The sequence below is a fragment of the Bos mutus genome, chromosome 14 (assembly GCF_027580195.1).
Source record: "Bos mutus isolate GX-2022 chromosome 14, NWIPB_WYAK_1.1, whole genome shotgun sequence".
Taxonomy (NCBI): Eukaryota; Metazoa; Chordata; class Mammalia; order Artiodactyla; family Bovidae; genus Bos; species Bos mutus.
The window spans coordinates 65541727-65561826 of record NC_091630.1 but is presented as its reverse complement, the minus strand read 5'-3'; the positions used below and the strand labels follow the sequence as shown (position 1 = coordinate 65561826).

Below are 20100 nucleotides of genomic sequence, written 5' to 3'. Positions count from 1 at the left end.
AAGTAGAGTATTACCTTGGATTTTTTCTAGTCTGTAAATCTCATCTCACCAATAATAGTTCCTTTTTATCAAATAGTATTCCAGGCACTGGGCATATATTGTCTCATTTTTCCTTAAAACCCCTGTACGTACAGATGTCAGGCACTCTGAAATACCTGGATTGGATTGTATTTTTGTTTTATTTCATTTACATTTTCTCCTTGCCACGTGCAGTCTTTCAGAGTGACCTACTTGATCCTGTAGACTAAAACTGGGAAATGGACTTTTGAAGTCCTGTGGTACCACATTAAAAAGCCACAGTTGTGAGATAGGACACTTGGATTTCAGCATTGACTTTAAGAGTCAGTAAATTGACTTTCAGAGTGTCAGTTCCTTACTCATCATTTGAGAAAAAAATAAAATAATGTTTGTTGGCTCACAGGGTTATTGTGAGAGTGGAATGAGATAATACTTTGCCAGGTGTGATGTGCTTTTACTTATAAAGTAAAATCCCCCAAATCACTTGTCTTTAGAATTTATTTATTTGGCAAATGGTAACTCTCATAAATTCAGAGAGTTACCATTCAGGCCTCATTCAAGAAATGAATTCAGGCTTCATTCAAGTCCTGTTGGTTTTCCCAAGTGTAAAACTAGGAGTGTGAGATAGATTTGTTTTCTCTTACTGCTTGGTGTGGAACCAGGTATTTGTCTTACCAGCACGTCACGTCTTAGTTTTCACCCTTGTTCACAGCTTTTCCCTCTTTTTCTTATCAGAATGGAGTATTTGAAGCCTTTCTCTTCTGAGTTCTTGCATTTGAAAGCCAATTTTGCCTCATCATTTCCCGGTAGAATTTCGACTGTTGGATGGAGGTTTGCAGTAATGCAGCTGTTGTTCAAGAAGTTGGGAACTGGGGAGTAGTAAAGTGCAAAACAAAATTATGAGTTCAGTATATAGACTGTTATTAGGTTACACAGTGCTTCAGGGAGGACAGAAAAGCAGTGGTTGCTAGCTTTCTCCACTGTGGGGGATCAGGCTAAGGAGGGAACTATATTACTAAGATAACAGGATGGCCGTGATACCCGGGCATCTCTCTTAGAAATAGAACCGAGAAAGTTTGACACCATGGTGGAACTATCACAAATGCAGTTACTTTTGAATTAATAATAACATTTAACTGGGGACAGACTTCATTTGACTACATTGTGTTTTACTGTGAGTAAAAGAGAGGATGAGATACTTCTTAGGAGCTGGAAAACTGGCACACGGTATGCTTTTCATCATCCCTGTTTTCTCATCTTAACATTCTTAATGCAATAATAATAAAAAAAATCTGTTTCACTTTTCTTTTTATCCATAGGGTTTAAAGCAGTAGAAAAGTGAATAAAATATTCCAGATGGACTTTTCCTGAAACTTTTCTCCTACAGTACATTGACATTTGATTGCATGGAAGCCTCCTTTCAGCCTTAATTTCTTTTCTTGTCTTTGCTTAGATTCTACTTTTTGCTTTTACACTTTCCTAATAGCACTGTAATAGCAGTTCTTTCCTGTGTTATCTCTGTAAAGAGTTGTTCCATCCACCCTGAGAAATTCTCTGCGGGAAAACATATCTCAGTCTAAAGAACCACTGTAAACTGTGCTAGTTAAATGTAGGTTCCCAGGCCCTAAACCCCAAATTGGAAATGCTATGGAAACTAAATACTTTAACACTTGTTTAGTTGAGGTATCATATTATTGGTATATTTATTACTGGTGATAATTTTCATAAAAACTGAGTCACCATTAAAATTGTCATTCTTGGGACTTCTCTGGTGATCCAGTGGTTAAGAATCTGCCTTGCAATGCAAAGGACGCGAGTTCGAGCCCTGGTCTGGAAACTAAGATCCCACGTGCTGTAGGGCAACCAAGCCTGCCGGCTGCAACTGCTGAGCCTGCCTGCTGCAATGAAGACCCAGCACAGCAAAAACAAAACAAAAAACTTGTCATTCTTCTTTGTCAGATGTTTTCCTGAGTTTTATCCTGGAGAAGTATGTCTTTTCTGAGGTTTAATCAGTTATATGTGGGAAATTGCTCCTGAGTCTGGGATGGAAAGGACTTCCCAGGTGGTGTTAATGGTAAAGAACCCAACTCCCAGTACAGGAGACACAAGATGTGGGTTCAATCCTTAGGTCGGGACGATCCCCTGGAGGAGGGCATGGCAACCCACTCCCATATTCTTGCCTGGAGAATCCCATGGACAGAGGAGCCTGGAGGACTGTAGTCCATGGGGTTGCACAAAGTTGGACACGACTGAAGTGACTTAGCACTCCTGCACATGGGGTGGAAAAGCATAACCTCCTTCTCTATAATATGCTGTTTTCACAATTTCTAGTGGTTTTATGAAGAAACAGGGAGCAGCGATGATGTTGAAGCTCTGACTGTCCAGAAATTCAAAGGAGACCTGGCCTACAGACGGCAAGAGTATCAGGTAGAATTTAACATATAGAAGATTGTGCTGCTTGAAATGTTCTCTTGTTCTGTCCACTGCAGCATATTTAAATAACAGTGTACTATAATAAGTGTTGCTCTTGAAGATGAATTTGATCCTTTGTGAGATGTGTTTGTACTCTTAGAATCCTAAGCTTCTGGCCTTCTCCACACGGCTCTGTATGCTTTGTTTCCTGTCACTCCAGTATAGCAAGCTTGTTTGGATCCTTGTAGATTACTTATCTCCTCAGTATGCAGAAGCCTCTAGCTTGGATACCTCGTGGGGCCACAGGAGTAAGGCACCCCAAAATGTGTTTTAAAAAAGAAGTGGGGGAAAGAACTAACAACTAGCTGTCAGCTTGCTTTTTATATTGACTTCATGTCATCTTCACAAGGATCCTGTTGTTTTGCTCATGTGAAAAGATTCTACAGCAAGTTAGTGGCAGAACCGGGAGTCACATCCTGGTCTTTGGGCTCCAGAATGTTTTAATTATATTCTCCAGACATTTCTTCTCTACCTCTTAGAAAACTAGTACCGACTGAAATGCTCAAGTCTTCCTTTAGTTCATTGCAGGGTCAGTTATAACATTATCTACTGCCTAGGAAACATATCACCCCCATGACTGAATTCTTTTTTCATATTGTGTTTTCTGCCTTTCTCTTCATCCCCTCCCTTCATTTGCCTTTATTTAACAATTATTTGCCAGAAAGCACTGCAGGAGTATTCCAGTATCTCAGAAAAACTGCCATCTACAAATTTTGCCATGAAAAGGGATGTCCAGGAAGGCCAGGCTCGATGCCTTGTTCACCTGGGAAGGCACAAGGAAGCCCTGGAGATTGCCACAAACTTGGTGAGTGGTTTCTGTGCCCGTTTCCATTTGCTTTCCTAGGATGACTGAATAGTTTATTTTAAAAAAAAAAAGACAAAACAAAAAACAACTTCTTGCTGGCAGCAAAATCTGTGGGTTTGGATAAGCAGAAGGAAATTGTCAGTGGTAGAAGAACTTTATTATGATGAACAGTTTGGAGCTCCAGACATAATCATTTCCTTGTAATATTTTTTCCTATGTTATGCTCAAAATTTTTCATTGCCTGAAAACCTCACTTGCAAAGGTTTTACTCTTATTAGGAGTAAATAAATACTCAGTAAATTACCAGTGATCTTTTTTCTTCTTTAGGTGTTTCGTTGTTGTTTAGATTTTTATTTTCCAAAGTTTCTACAATGAATATATATTACTTTTATAAACAGGAAAAAAGACTGCCAAAAATTGAATAAATATCATACTAAGCCAGGCTTAATCCTTTTTATTCTTGATGGAGTCTGCAGAATTTTTTTAAGCAACAAAAAAGAGCACTGCTAGATTCTGCTTGTTTTTGTTTTCAGATTAAAGCACCTCTAGGTTTTTTGTGTGGAGAAGGCAATGGCACCCCACTCCAGTACTCTTGCCTGGAAAATCCCAGGGTTTTTTGTGTAAATTTTATATGGGAGTGAGTTTGAGCCCACCAATCCCAGTTTATAGATGACCAGTTTTCTTCCTTAGAGGGATGTAATGAAGCACCAAGGCACTGATCTTGAATCCTTCAAATCTTCTTGGCCAGAGGTCAGCCTAAAGTATGCATGCAATTGAATTGTCCTCCTCTATCTCATTAACTAAGAGAAGTCCTTAAATTTACTTGCCTGGGCTTCATTGCATAGGACCTCAGCCTCTTGCCATGAGAGGAAACCTTGGCGGTAATGTTCTTCAGAACATGGAAAACAGCTGTGTTTTGTTCTTTCCTTTTCTCCCCTCTACTAATTATGGGTTAATTCTTAAAACTGGAAGATAAGATTACCCTGTTAAGGAAGCACATGGCATGAACACAGTGAACTTGGTGGGTTTTAACAGTGTTCAGCCTCCCTGGTATGCAAATTAGCAGCAACTTGGGTTCTTTCGGTTGATTTTTCTAGATATCCGTCACCTGTCCTTCATTACGGCTCGGCTCTACCATTACCTATCTCTCCCTCGCATCTCCTGATGTCACTGTTGTGCTTTGTCTTCCCCTGAGTACCCCTGAAGGCAGCTAGAGTAATGTCAAGGCTGGACTGTCTCTGGTTCCTTCTAGCTTAGTGACTCTGTTTCTTTGGCTCAGAAAAATGTGTTGCCAATCAGCAGATGCCATCCGGAGTGTGAGATCCAGGCAGAAGGAGGGACCAGTCAGAAGCCCTTCAGCTCCTCTGTCGGGCCTTGGAGGACTGCTCCTTGGGCTCCTGGGCACCCTGACAGGCAGGAGGATTAGGGAGGAAATGGCACCAGAGGCTAGTGGGTCTCACCCCTTGCTTTGGGGTGAGATCTCTTCACATGATCTCAGTGAACCCTGCCTATTTGCCTGGTTTTCTCATTTCCTGATACCCTGTGTTTTGTTTTCATTTTAAAAGTTTCTCCCTTCTTATAGACCTTCTTTTTTTTATTTGCTCTGTCTTGTTTCTGGGTTTGTTCCAGCGGTTACTGTCCCCTCATACTCTGTAGGGAATAGGTCAGCATTGAACAATACAGACAGCAAGTCCTAGAGCTCCCAGCATGACATGAACATTTTATGCTCACAACTTCTTCTGAAGTTTATTCGTCTCTCTTCTTAATGATTTTTGAATAAAATTTGTAACAGAACTTATTTCTTAATTTAAATATCTTATAGTCGCTGGTAGGCTCATGTGATAAACTGTGGTAAGGAAACTGCTTTTTGACAGTTAATGACTTTTTTCCCCCATTTGTCACTTCACAAACATTTTAGTCCTACCATGTGCCCGGTTCTGGGTTCGATGCCAAGGAGAGAGAACCCTGTCCATACCCTGTGTTTACATCACTCACCTAGTAAACTAATGGGAGACTCCTAAGCCCACTAACACACATCAACTCTTCTGAAGTTCCTTTATTCTGTGACTTGTAGCAGGATCTGCTGTAGCTCTGCTGCTTACTAGCTGTGTGACGGCAGGCAGCTTACCTAACTTCTCTGTTGTGACTTGGTTGCCTCGTCTCTAAAATGGGAATAGCGATAGTCTATTTTAAAGGGTTGTCATGGGGATTACATGAGTAAAGCAGGTGGAGTAGTGTCTGGCATACGGTGAGCATTCTGTAAATGTTAGCAATCATCACTGTCATTGCATTACAGGACTTGGAATATTCTGGGAAAAAGCACACAACTCATTTAAATGGAATTTAATTTCCAAAGACTTCTTTATTAGTTGTGCTCAGTCATGCCTACTCTTTGTGACCCTGTGGATTGTAGCCCACCAGGCTCCTCTGTTCATGGGATTTTCCAGGCAAAAAGACTGGAATGGGTTGCCATTTCCTTCACTTCACTAGTTAGGCCACCCAGAATTGGTGCATCAGAATCATGGTTTGTATGCTACAGACCCCAACACACACTTGCTTTCTCAATGTGAACATGTTTTTATTTGTATTTATTTATTTAAAAGTCTTTATTGAATTTGTTACAGTATTACTTCTGTTTTCTGTTTGGTTTTTTTGGCCACAAGGGATGTATGATCTTAGCTCCCTGACCAGGGATTGAACCTCTACCTCCTGCATTGGAAGGTGAAGTCTTATCCACTAGAACACCAGAGAAGTCCCTGGAAATGTTTTTAAACAGTATAGAGCACTATGGACTGATTGTAGAGGAAAGATTGCATTTCCTGTAGACAGTCTATACATGTTGCTTTTCTTACTATAAGAAACATGAAGATGTATTTCTCAACAGTTATTAGACATCTGCTATGTCTGAGGTGCTCTGCTCTGTACTGGGAATTCAGCATTGAACAAAAACTCTTTTGGAATTTAATAGTCTGTGGGGAAAGAAAGAATACTGAGATAGTAATGGGAAGATACAGTATGACCTAATAGGTTACATGGGGCTTGATTTCCTTTCTTTTCAATCAACATATGGATATTTAGAGTCCTCCCCAAGGTTTCACTCACTGACGTGCCAGTATCTTCTGGCTGCATGCTGGGTAGTTTTATTCTTATTTCTCACTCAGTTCTGTGCAGGAGCTTGATCCAGATACTAGTAGGCCAGATTTTCCTTAGACTTAAAATCAACTGAATCTCTGCAGACTTTGACGTAGAAAAAGAAGCCCTCACCCACAGGGCTTTTGCCATATGGCAAGTTAGGCAAGAGGCGGTGCCTCTGGTTAAGTAGACTTGAAAAGGATTTTCTGATCAGAAGGAAACCAAGCAACCCCCTCTGGCCAAGAATAACTGGTCTTGGTAATGGTTACCAGAGAAGGCATTTGGATTCAATTACGATGCATCAAGAAACACTGAGAGCTTCAGGGCCATCCTGTTTAAGATGTCTAAGCCAAGTAGAATTTGGAAATAGAGTCCATTTGAATCCTCAAGGAAATTGCCATTTGGATTTTTAGAAGCCTGGAATATTAAAATGGAACCATTAGCCCAGAGTATAAAAAAGTTGGCTTGGTTCTTTCAGATGTCTGGCTGAAGACAGTTAAGATTATAATGCACAATTGAAAATAAACTGACACAGAGGTTTTTGGTACTGAGCTTTGCCAAGCCACTATCATCTGGATTATGTTACTGCTGTGACATTAGGGTGTTTGGGAATGATTGGTAATATTTTGTTGGGTAGTGTATATTGAGGAGCCTGACGGGATCGGGGGTCACAGAGAGTCGGAGGCGACTGAACACACACACATATTTCTCTAGGTTTATGGTTTCAAAATGAGATCTATTGAGAAACATTTAGTTTGCTCTACTTGTGTGGCTAATGAAAGATACTTGTGATTTAGGACATGCACAACTTAGATTTTTAGGCATCTTCATTTTTATATGGGAAACATCCTGTAGTTTAAACATTGTAACCTTTGTTTTTTGTCTTTAGGAAAATAAAGCAACTAACACAGACCATTTAACCACTGTACTCTACCTCCAGTTTACTATTTGTTCCAGTTTGCAGAACTTGGAGAAAACCATTTTCTGCCTACAGAAACTGATTTCTTTGCATCCCTTTAATCCTTGGAACTGGGGCAGATTGGGAGAGGCTTACCTGAACCTGGGGCCAGCGCTGTCAGCATCGCTTGCGTCATCTCAGAAAGAGAACAGTTTCACCTCAAGTGACACGGCTATCAAATCCTCCTTTCCCCACTCAGGAAAAGACTGTCTTTTGTGTTTCCCTGAAACTTTGCCTGAGGGCTCTGTGGAAGTAAGCAGTGGTAACAAGCAAAGGAATGAGAAAGCTCTTAAAAATATTCAAAACCGTATGACAGAAGAGAGAGCAGCAGTGTTGCTAGAAACTCAGATGAAAGCCTGTGCCTCTTTTATACGAACCAGGTAAGCTCAGAGTGGATGGAACACACATGGTGCTAAGGTCGAAATAAAGGTTTTATTTTTTCTGATTTTAAGCTTGTGAAAATTCTAGGCTAGACACCTGATATATGTTTTTGAGATTCTTCCCATGGTCTTGACGGGATCCTTTGAATGTGCCCTTTTAGTATGTAAAATTTAAAAACAACTGTGCTTGCTCAGGAATACAGCTCATATCATCAGTCAAGATATTACGGTTGGCAGATGTTAAAACTGAGGGGGGCGGAATTAAATATATAAAACATTGACGAAGGAGGAAACGATATTTTAAACGAGATTTTTCACTCAGGTTCCACAGAAAGCTACCAAAGAAGAAAATCAGACAACCCTGAAGAATCTGCCTTGTGGGTGAGGGTGGATGGTGGTGCCTCCCCTGAGACAGGACAGCAGTGGGAGAGCAGAACCAATTGAGTCCAGCTGGAGCCTTCCGTGAGGAAGTGGGAGGTAGAGCTAGAGGAGCTCCAGGAAGGATCAGCGATTATATGGAGTGAGAAAAGACTTTGAAGGCAAGAGCTCATGTGTGGCCTCTTGAGAAAGCAGTTTCAGTCACGGTGGTGACAGGCAGATGGCAGAGGATAGAGGGGTAAATGGACATGAAATGGAGGGAGCCAAGGGTAAGCAGTATTGTCCAGTAATTTCAAGAGCACGAGAAAGAAAGCAAGGACCCAAAGGGGTCATGTGTGTGAATGTCTCCGAGGCCAGTAGATGCTGTGAACAGTCAGAGTGAAGGCCAGTCAGGTCGCGTGTTCTTTTGTAAAACTCCAGCAGCTTCCCATTGCACTGACATAAATTCCGTGCTTCCTTCCATGCTCCGCGAGGACTTAACATGAGTTGGCCCTGCCCTTCTCTTTCACTGTAGTTTGTTTTCTTCCTGGCTGTGTTTCGGTCACAGAGATCCTCCTGATTTTCAAACACCTGAAGCTAGTTCTTGTGGCCGGGCCCCCTTCCCTTGGCTAAGCCCCTTCTCCCAAATGTTCCTGTGGCTGCTTCCTCACCATCTGAACCTTAGCGTGAATGGTGGCTCAGAAAATCCTTCCGTCACAGCCCTGTCTGAGGTAGACACTTCCTCCATCCTGTCTCAAGTGTTTGTTTCATGGCCTTCATCACTACCTGAGACTAGCTTATTACCTGTGATCATCCTCCTTCCGCTCCTTGAGGCAGAAACCTGGTTTGCTCACCAGTATCCCTCAGTGCCTGGAGTAGTATGTGCATTTCTGAAGGCAGGAAATGAGTGAACAGGAGAGCGCTGCTTCTGGGTGTAGCAGTGAGGCCAGAGGGAAATTGGAACAATCTGCACACTCAGTGTTTTAGAAAACAGTGAAGAGAAAGAGCTGTGAGAGGAGAGCAGGAAGAAGAAGAGAGGGGACCAGGGCACGGCCATGATGGGGAGGTCAGGGGTGAGCTGATTGTAAAGTGGTTATCAGAGGGTCACTGAAGGTTTGGTCCTGCTTCAAGTAATTGAAGCATGCTGGAGAACCTTCTTAGTCCTTGAGATCGGGTTGCTGTGGCTTCAGGAAGACCGAAGGGTCACAGAGCACCGACTTCAAAGGAACTCCTCCTGGCACTTCTGGGGAGGAGCCTCTGATGGGGAGCCTTGTTCTCTTCACTTGAAATCGTTTGTGCTTTCAGTCGCCTGACTTCTACAGGAAGCCCTTTCGAGGTCTTGCTCTCTGAAGGTTCCTTTGGAAACTTGGTCTATGAATTTTAGAAAAGATGGTTCTCCAGTGTAATGATGTGCAATTCGTTGAGAGTAAAGAGCTTTAGGGATTCAGATGAAGGTGAGGACCTTCTCCTTAGCCTAGAGGACTCGCTTCCAGCCCAGTGCCAGTGCTGTGTATGAACGGGTCTTTGTCCTTCTCGGGTGCCTCCAGACTGGGACCTGCTGTTTTTCAGGCTTTTGCTTCAGCTTGCCCAATCTCAGCAAACATCGTTTGCTTTGGAGAGGAACTTAAAGACTCAGCAGGAAATTGAAGATAAAATGAAAAGGTTCAGCTTCAAAGAAGACACTTTGCTGTTGATAGCAGAGGTGAGTGTGTCCCCCAGGGTTTATGTGAAATGAAGCATCACAGATATTTTTCCTGGCTCCGAGACCATTAAGAAAAAACCAAAAAAACACAGGGCTAAATTGCATCTTCTAGAGGACTTCTGTCTCCCTTCTTCCCGTACCTTTTGATCACTTAACTGCCGAAAGTGGCCTCTTCCTCCTCTCTGTCCTGCAGCAAGTTCATTTACTTGTCGGTGCTTGTTAGCACCTGCCTACTTGAACATCAGAAAGGCCCCGTAATTGTTTTGTGAGTGCTGAATGAATGAATGTTGACATCTGGGCAGCTCTTTTGTCTGTCTTTCCCCCCATTTGTCCTCATAACAGCCTGTGGGAGGGACAGAACTGGGGTGAGGCTCACAAAGGCTGTGACTTGCCTAAGGTCAGATTTTAAGTGGCAGAAGTAAATGGGAACCCCTCCAGCTTCAAGTCCATTTTCTTTCTGCTCCACCCTGTTATTACTTTGACAGTTGCTTAGAAACTCAAATGTCAATTTTGTTTAACTGGTATTAGCTTTTTAAAAAATATGCTAATTGATAAGGCTTTCTGTGATGGTCCAGTGGTTAAGACTCCAGGCTTCCACACTGCAGGGGACCTGGATTTGATCCCTGCTGGGGAAACTTAAGATCCTGTATGTCTTGCTTTGTGGTCAAAAATGTAAAAAAAAAAAAAAAAGGTCTTGAAATTTCTTAACATGGCGTTTGGAGATTATCTATAAGTTTATGTTATTCATGCTAATTCCTTTTAATATGTAATTGAAACTTGACAGCTCAAGCACTTTTCCCAGGAGAATAGCTCTTTATCCATATACCTTCTAACATCGTTCTTTCAAGAACTGCTGATGGTCTATCTATCCTGTCTTCTTCCTGCAGGCTAAGCTGTCACCTGGACCCCTTTTCCCTCTTCTGGGGTCATCACTCCCGTCTGTTCTCTTTGAGCCTTTTTTCTGCCTTCCCCTTCCATGGGCTCATTCCCTTGAACCCTCAGACATACAGATAGACCATCTCTCCCGAGTTCACGGCTGCTTTCCCTTCCTCTCTGCTTCCCATCTTTCATAGCATTCAGCGCCATTGACCACTCACGTTTAGTTCCCTCTTCCTTGCTTCTGAGCAGCTAAACTGCTAAAAATACTCATCTCTTTTCTCCTTTATTTCTTCCTCTGCTGTTTGGGACTCTACTGGTTTCCCATGTCTTAAGTAGTGACATTCCCTGAGCTTTCACTCAGCTCTCTGTTCTGTCTCTTTCTCCCACACAAATCATAACCATGCTTGTAGTTCCTGTTGTCACCCCTGGGGTAATGGACCCTCCAGTCTGTGTCTCTGGTCCCATCTTTGGAACACTTGTCTCCCATCTCAGATCAGTGACTTAGGAGTCATTAATCCAAGTTGATTATTGATCTGCTGTGACTTCGAGTACAAATGTAAAATGAGGCTACTTGGCAAAACCACCTTTAGTCAGTCTCTGGTCAGCGCCCAGCGTAGACTTGGCCATCAGTAAGTACCTGCTGAGGGGAAGCAGAGGGGAGCTAGAGAGAGCCGTGTCTTTGTTCTAGACTTAGTTTGTTTCATCGATCCTACCTGTCTTTCTCCTTTCACCCAGACCTGACCGTCCCTCGCTGTGGCCTCTCTCCAGTCTCACCTCCTGCAGGGCCCACGGCCAACACCCTAGTTCCGTTGCCTCACATCTGACTCTCATAGTGACCTCCTGCCTTGGCTCCTCTCTCTCTCCCTGCAGATCTGTCTTCACCTGTGCTGCTGGGCTCATCTTAAAACATGGCTTTGACCATGTTACCTGCTTGTTTTAAAAACTAAAATTCAATGTGTCACCATTACCTTCGAGGTCAGGTCTAGTTCTGGTGCCTTGATATGGTGTCTGAGGCCTTCCTGAGAGTAATCTCAGACTTAGGGCCTGGTCATTCCTTCCACAAACCTTTTGCTTCCACTGGACTAATCTCCCAGGTCTAACATACCTGTCATCGGTTTTCCCATCTCCATCTACTTACTATTCTCACCCTCAGAGACCCAGCCTGGGTCACACATCCTCCAGGAACCTTTTACTGAACGTCCTGATCTGTGGCATTTTCTCCCTCTGAGCTTAATAGAGTGATTGCTGAATTAGGTAGCTCTTTGGGCCCCTGAAAATATAAGAGTGTCTTATCTTTTCAGCTAGATTTTAAGTTCCTTGTAAGACAGCCTTTGTTGTTGTTATCCACCGCTTGCGATCCCATGGACTGTAGCCCGCCAGGCTCTTTGGTCTGTGGGATTTCCCAGGCAAGAATACTGGAGTGGGTTGCCATTTCCTCCTTCTCCAGGGGATCTTCCCAACCCAGGAATCAAACCCGTGTCTCCTGCTTGGCAGGCAGATTCTTTACCACTGAGCCACCTAGGAAGCCCGGTAAGGCATCCTTAGGAGATGTCTTAAACATCTTCATGTTCTTCACCATGTGTGATGGATAATAGTTCTCTGTCTGTGAATTATGCACCTGCTGAGCTCTCTTTTTGAAATATTGCATTGTTTGAATACTGTTATCATTACATTCTCTCTCTATTTTTTAATTAAAAAAATACACTTTTGTGTTATATCTCAGATTTTAAAATTCTACATTTCATTGAGTCCAAGCAGTCGTCAGTTGTTAAGACACATCATTAATTGATGTGCCACTAAAAGAAAAGTAAGATGCTTTTTATACTATGACACAGCAGTGGTTATAAGATACAACTTGGTTTTTAGAAATGTCAGGATAGAAAAACAGAAATTGTCTTCCAATTGATGAAATTACCATGCTTTAATAAATCCTGACGGTTGCTACTCATGCTGTCAGTCTTTGCCTCAAACAGTAAGTAGTCTTTGAAGATTTAAAGCCAGTGGAACCTGTTCTTTGAGTGGGTTTCTAATCCACTATGATTTGAGTATTCACGAACACAGAGGACCTCAGGGTTTGTAGGAAACCTAGAGATCATCTAGTCCAAATCCAAGTGACCAGTTCCCTCTACCACATCCCTGCCAGCTGGCTCCCTGACTTTTCATGATGATTGGTGGGAAATGTTTGGGGTGGGAAATGTTCACTGTCCTTACCAAAAGTGGTCCCATCACATAGTAGGTTCAGATCCAAGCTTCCTGCAAACGCAGCTTTGTGGGTGTCTTGTTGAAGAGAAGCTCACACAGAATCTGGACCTGGTTCTCACCAGTAGGGGGCAGTGTTGCGCCTTCAGAGAGCTGGCGCGCTCACAGGTCTCTGGGGTTGCTGTGGTGACCATCCTGGAGGGTTGGAGTCTCTCTGGGTCAGGAAAGAGCAGACTCACCTGCTCGATGCTCAGCTGTTTGCTGCCTTTGGCGTCTCTGGAGAACTTCATAAGAAGGTCTGTGCTCTCTGCACAGTAGCAGTTATGTTCCTCTCAAGCCTGCTCTTCTGTCCTTTACAAGGAGGAGAACCCCTCACGGTTGCGTTCTTGCCCTCCAGAGATGCTCTGTGATATACGAAGGTCGACTCGGCACTTTCTGTGGCCTGAGTGGTAGTCCTGCCACGTTTGTGCCTCCCTGACATGTTCACTCAGGGAAATAGAGCAGCAGTAGGATATTCACGCAGGTGGTCTTGGATCACTACTTCATAAACATCTTTTCAGTATGTTGAATTGTCAGAGTTGTCCCCTGGCTGCTGAAGAAGTTCTGCTTTTGTGTGAAATCCTTTGCATTTGATGACTAGCATGGTCTTCCATTCCGTGTCTGCTGCACCTGTTATTGGGAAAGAGTTTTATCTTTCTTCCCCCCTCCTATTGCAGGTTATGGGCGAAGATATCGTCCCAGAAAAAATCAGAGATGAGGTTCACACAGAGGTCAAGTGTGTTGGCCCCGCGGCCCTGACTGCCTTGGTGATCGGGTCTTCGAAAGAGTTTGAAGACAAGTGGTTCAGAAAGATCAAAGACCACTTCTGTCCCTTTGAAAATCAGTTCCACACAGAGCTACAGATCTTGCCTTAGTGGTCCCTATAAAAACAAAACAAAAAACATCTTGTACTGTATTAAGTGTTCTGGTTTACTTCAGACAGAATCCTCTGCTAATGGAATATACTGAATTAAAAAGTCATCTATGTTTTATAAAAATGGCTTCTCTCCCAGATAATTTCTACTGTATTCAGTTTCTTGATTTTTTGTTTTCTTTTTAGATTTCTGTCATTCACTTGTGTGAGGCCTACTGCCCCTTTAGAAGATATCTGTTGGAAAAGTGTTTAAAGGGACTCTTAGGAACTTGCCTGGCAGTCCGGTGGTTAAGACTCTGCCTTCCAATGCAGGGGTTCAGGTTCAGTCCCTGATGGGGCACCTAGGGTCCCACATGTCATAGGTGTGGCCAAAATTAAAAATAAATACAACATTATAAATCAGCTATGCTTCAATTTAAATGAATTTTTTTAAATAAAAGATACTTTTAGATTTTATAATCTTTTAAAAACAGTTACTGTATTAGCAGTGTAAGTATCCATGTTGTTTTGGTAAATTCATCGTGAGTGACCAAGAATGCTGAAATGTGGTAGGAAACCATTTCTAGGAAGGGTGTGTCGAAGGCTGAGATTTACCACAGCTCTGAGCCTGCGCATAAACCTGCCAATGTCATGGAGGCTGCAGAAGACTTGATTACTCGTGGCCCAGGGAACAGGATTGATTGCTGTTGTTCGTTGCTCAGTTGTGTCCGACTCTGCGACCCCATGGATTACAGCACACCATGCTTCCCAGTCCATCACCATCCCCCAGAGTTTGCTCAAACTCATGTCCATTGAGTCGATGATATCATCCAGCCATCTCATCCTCTGTCGTCCCCTTCTCCTCCTGCCTTCATTTTTTCCCAGCATCAGGGTCTTTCCAATGAGTCGGTTCTTCGCATCAGGTGGCCAAAGTATTGGAGCTTCAGCATCAGTCCTTCCAATGAATATTCAGGGTTGATTTCCTTGCAGTCCGAGGGACTCAGGATAAGCTTCAGCCTATTTGTGTCCATTCCTTTGCCTCCAAGTCCCAAGGCAGGTGACAAATACGGGCCCAGACGAATGAGTATATAAGCAGTGAGGTGTATTAGCGGAACCCTGAGCTCAAGAGAATCAGCTCCTTTATAACAAGCAGTAAGCAGGCCTTCCCTGTGCTCCAAGGTAGGACAAGTCTTTTTTAAGGTGGTTTGCTTTTTATGCATCTCTGAGAAGATAGTCTGGAATGAAGTGCCTTGCTCACAAGCTGTATTGAAACATGAGACCCATGTGGCTCTGTTCAGCCACACACATTATACTTGGTCCATAACATCATCTTCAAATAGAAAAGGCTTGCTTGAATTCTCTGGGATGGAAGAGCTCCCTTATGAGAAATAAATTTTAATAATAGACCAAAACTTCATCAGATATTGCTCCCCACAGCTTTTGATTTTATTTTTCTCAGCAGAAGGAAGAGAATTCCAGCCCTGGGCAAAACGGTAAAGTCATCAGTATCTCCCATCCACTTCACTGTTCATTTCTTTCCCAGGCCCCTTCCCAAAACAGACAAAGGTCTGGTTTTGTGAAACTCTTACTATGAGTGACTGAGAACATGACTAGCAACTGCAGGTTTAGTCATTTAATCTCTAATGTGAAACAAAAGACTTTGTATAATTAACAGACATTTCAATTTTTAGAAACCATTAAAAAGAATGACCCCCCCACCCCCGCCGCCAAAACTCCTCCCCAGTATCCCTCTACCCCTCCCTTGAGTCATCAACAACCACTTACTGAGGTCCTGTATCACACAGCCACTATGTAGTTGCCATGGAGACACTGGTTACTGTGGAGTTTATGGCCTAGTTGTGGGTGGCCTGCAGGATAGAACCCAAAGGGAAAGTAGTTGCCAAGCCCTTCATGACACAGCTCCCAGGGGCTTCTCCTGTGTCCCCACTGTCCAACTTCGAATGTGCCCTGTTTGTCACTGTTGAGTCTTACAAGCTGGCGACTCAGCCCGGAACCCCCCGCCCCTTCGTGTGGCTAGTTTGTGTTGGGCTCACAGGTCTCCACCTCGTTTCAGCTTCCAGAAGTCTTGATTCCCAGGTGGTCAGTTTCACACTATGCTCCTTCCCTGCTCTTTTGCCCCTGTTTTGGCCCTTATGATGCTATCTTGTCATTGCCTGTTTTCCATGAGACACTTAAGCTTTGTAAAATTGTGGACTCAGACTGTCTTGTTCATATTTGTATCCCCAGGGCAGAACACCTGGCCTCTCGCCAAATGTTTGTGGAAGAGAATCACTGAATTAATTGGCCAGCATCTTGCTTTGTTTGCACAAAAGGTTAATACTCCGAAGTTCTGACAGTGTTGAGGCAATCTGCTTGGAAACGCAGTCCTTTTCTGTCTCTGTAGCTAAAACTCCTTCCTCCTGCTCATATGGGGCCTGGAAATGCCCTTTTCTGCCCTCGCTTCTCTGGGCTTCCTGTCTCATCCTGGTCCCCTTCTGACTTTGCCCAGACTGTAGCTTGCAGCCCTCTGGCTGTCCTCCCAGGCCCACTGTTGACACAGTCCCGGACAGCTGAGTGGTCTGCCCACACCCTCACTCCCGCCCCACCTCCCTTCCCTGGCAGCGGCGTGTCCATACACGTGAGAATCCAGGCTCCTGTACCCCGATGCCCCAGCTGTAATGCAGGGCAGGAAAGGGCACCCAGGAAGACTGGGTGTCATCACACACAAGTCATCTTGATTATTTCCAGCACAAATGGTGAAGGTAATTAATTGAGCAATGATTATGCTAAAGAGAAATCTCAGGCCTGTGTTCTACCCCCACCCTCTTGTTAGTGAGTGAGTCACTCAGAAGGTGAGCAGACGCGAAGCACTGAGGTGTCTGTGTGCACCCCTGGCTGGGTTGGGACCCAGGGAAGTTCTTCCTCTCGTGACTCTCAAAAGGCCTGTCTTCAGTGTTTGCTCCCAAGGTGGGCGGGAGGGGGCACATGCCCAAAACTTGAGCTGGTGAGAGTCCTTTGTCTTTTATACTCCAACACCCCTGCAATCTTATACTGTAGCCAAAGGGATCTAGTAAAAATACTGCTCTCAGAATCCTTCAGTCATTTCCCAAATCTAGAGGCCCTATGTGGTCTGGCCCCGGCCCACATCACCCCAGCTCACTCTGATTTTTTCTCGTGTCTATGAAATCCACAAGTGGCCTCCCACCCAAGCCCTAAGCCCATCTAGTTCCCCCTAGTCGGAACACTCCATCTGCAAGCCTCCAACCCTGCCATACACTTGCCTTTCCTACAGATCCCAGCTCAAAGGTCACTCTCAGACAAGATGGTTCTGAGTCCACTTGCTTAGGTTCCCCCTTTAAATGTCAGAGTGACCACTTTTTCTTTATTCCCCAAAGGTACTTGTTGTTCAGTCACCGAGTCATGTCCAACTCTTTGTGACCCCATAGATGACAGCATGCCAGGCTTCCCTGTCCTTCACTGTCTCCCAGAGTTTGCTCAAGTTCATGTCCACTGAGTTGGTAATGCTATCCAACCATCTAATGGAATTGACACTGAATAGTCATTGTGTGAATCCTCCTTGCAAAGCATAGGCTCCGGGACTGTCTCTGGTTTGCTGCTTCATGGTGGAGCTCAGCTTCCCGGACACGCCTTGACTTTCTGCCCAGTGCTGCCTTCCTGCGCCCCAGGCCCTGGCAGAGACAGCCTGAAGCCTGGGGAGCCAACAGCCCATTCCCCCAGAGCTCCACTGCCAGCATTGCAGGTGCCCCGCCTACCTGTGGGGTACCACATTCCCACAAAGACGTCTTTCATTTTAGGAAGAGCTGGGGTAGAAATCTATGGAACAAATACAAGGCCGCTATTTACAAAAGCAATCATTTTAAATAGCAGCTCTTTAGTGCTTTTGAAATTGTCTATAAAAGTAGTTTATACACTACTTTCCAAGGTCTTCATATAAAAACAAACAAACAAAAACCAGAGAGGATTATACGAAAGAATCCAAAGCTCCAGAAACAAGGGTTCTGAAAAGGGACAGCCTGGGGCTGCTCCAGACCTGTTGTCCTGATCAAAGTGCGTCTACCAGGCGACTTTGCTAACGAGGTCAGACAAGCAGGACAGGCCCTTGTCTGCTTGGGGCTCACTGTCTTTTGCATCATTTCTCCTTGGCACAGGGTGACTTGGTCACTGAAAGCTTTGATGAGACATGAGTTCGATCCCTGGGTTGGGAAGATCCCCCGGAGAAGGAAATGGCAACCCGCTCCAGTTTTCTTGCCTGAAGAATCCCGTAGATAGAGGTGCTTGGCGGGCCCAAGTCCATGGGGGTCACTGAGAGTCTGACACAACGGAGCACGCAGGCAACCAACAAATCCTGGTATGGACCACTCGGGTCCTTTCAATCTTGGCTTTAGAATAAGACGTTGTATCTCAGAATGCTATTTCTAAGTGACACTCCTTTATAAAACCTTGATAGAGCATCATTGTTAGAGATATCAAAGATAAGATGCTTCCATCTCTTTCAAAGAGCTTCCATTTCCAGTAGACATAACAGGACATCCACATAAGTTACAAATAAGGGTCTGGAAGGAGCAGTGGACGGTGCAGAGGGCAGGGTATCAAGTTTCATGAAGGAGGTCATATCTGAGTTGGGCCTGGTGAGGGGGTGGTTTGTACCAGGCCTGCATGGTTTCTCAGTAGAGGGATGAGAGAACGTGAAGCCTGGTCGTCCAGGTTAGTGGGTGCGTTGGGATGTGGAAGAGATGAGGCTGGGTGGGTTAATCGGTGTCTGATTATGGATAATCATGAGGTCCTGATAGGGAGCTTGACTTGTTGTGGGGATTACTGAGCTATGGAAGATCTCTGAGCCGGAGAATGGCTGGTTTAGGGTTGTGCTTAAAATGGACAGATCTGGCCTTACTTTCCACATGTTAAACAATCTTTGTGATTCGTGCAGTATGTGTTTTCTGGGTCTAGGAGATATGAGCACTGACGTGGAGGGTGGAGGTGCTCAAGACACTGAGATGTCCCAGTGCCCTGTGGAGTCCACACTGTTGCAGAGTTGGTTACCCTGAAAGGCTTCCCATTACATGTAGAAAAAACCAGATGCTCGCACCAGCCCACCAGCCTAGAAAGTGTCTGTGTGAATTTGCCTGGCACGGGGAGTGGGCCGTGGAAGAAGGCGGGCTTGGCAAACATGCTGAGAGCACTGAATTCCAGGCTGCGCTCACCCCTGGCCTTGTGCATCCACTGAAGCCTCACACTGCAGCCGCCCCCTCTGGGGCTTCTCTGTGCACTCAGCTTGGAGCACTCTTGTGAGGACACCCTAGCTCACCGCACCCTGCAGAGGCGTGAAAGATGGCGCGTCTGGGTGTGATCTAATTGTGCCTGGGGAGGCAGCTTGTGTGTCTCAGTGGGAAGACAGTGAACAACCAGGAAAAGGAGGCCATTTATACCAGTGCACATGCCTGCAATATTTACATTCTCCGATAACAGTTTTTCTGACACACACACGCTCTTCAGGAGGAAGCTGAGAAAGTGAGTGACAGTCTCCCCGTGTCCAACAGCTTCTTGGACTTAGTGCAGAAAATACGGCACGGGAAGATGTGACTCTGGCATTTCTGGGCCGGGCCAGCAGGGCCAGCAGAGTGGACGCAGGGAGCTGGGGTCAAGGTGAGGGGCAGTGACGGTTGTCCTAGGGTGTCTGAACGTTCAGCCCTCTCAGGATCGCCGAATTTCCTTGACCAGTCAGCATCCGTTGCGTCCGGGACCATCCCAGGGAGGCTTGTAAAGATACCCTGACCTCTAACAGGATAAATAGGGAGGTAAAAGATCAGTATATAGTGAGAACCAAATGAACACCACAGATCATTTCCAGAAGGAAGAGGCCTGAGGGGCAGGGGTGATCATTCCAATCAACACCCCAGTCAGTCCTGGCTAATAACCCTACAGGTGGGTAATATGATCCCTGGTTTGGGGACTGTGTTTCCACTCTGTCCCCCAACATGAACATGACCATCATACAGTTTCTTTCATTCCCTCGTGTTCTTCCCTAAATTTATTTTTGGCTGCACTTGGTCTTTGTTGCTGCGCTCAGGTTTCTCACTGCGGTGGTTACTCTTGTTGCGGAGCCCGGCTCCAGGGCATACAGGCTCAGTAGTTGTTGCCTTGCGGCATATGGAATCTTCCTAGACCAGGGATCAAACCTGTGTCCCGTGCATTGCATCGGCAGACAGCTTCTTCACCCCTGGAACACCAAGGAAGGCTGCGTGTTCCTTTTTTTTTTTTAATTTATTTTTATTGGTTTATTTTTCT

The 20100-nt window shown here is 44.6% G+C and overlaps 1 protein-coding gene across 3 annotated transcripts in view; it reads left to right on the top strand.

Moving 5' to 3' along the window:
- The window catches only part of C14H8orf76 (chromosome 14 C8orf76 homolog), a 32158-nt gene that overhangs the window by 1516 nt on the left and 10542 nt on the right, over window positions 1–20100 (top strand). Inside the window, exons 2-6 of one of the 3 annotated variants that reach the window (XM_070382434.1) lie at window positions 2350–2445; window positions 3152–3295; window positions 7368–7765; window positions 9692–9824; window positions 13619–14214. In XM_070382434.1, coding sequence (XP_070238535.1) covers window positions 2350–2445; window positions 3152–3295; window positions 7368–7765; window positions 9692–9824; window positions 13619–13816 — 969 coding nt within the window. In that variant the 3' untranslated portion in view covers window positions 13817–14214. Of the gene's footprint in view, window positions 1–2349; window positions 2446–3151; window positions 3296–7316; window positions 7766–9691; window positions 9825–13618; window positions 14215–20100 lie in introns of those variants that run through there. The other 2 variants (XM_005891972.3, XM_070382433.1) reach the window with 2 other exon arrangements.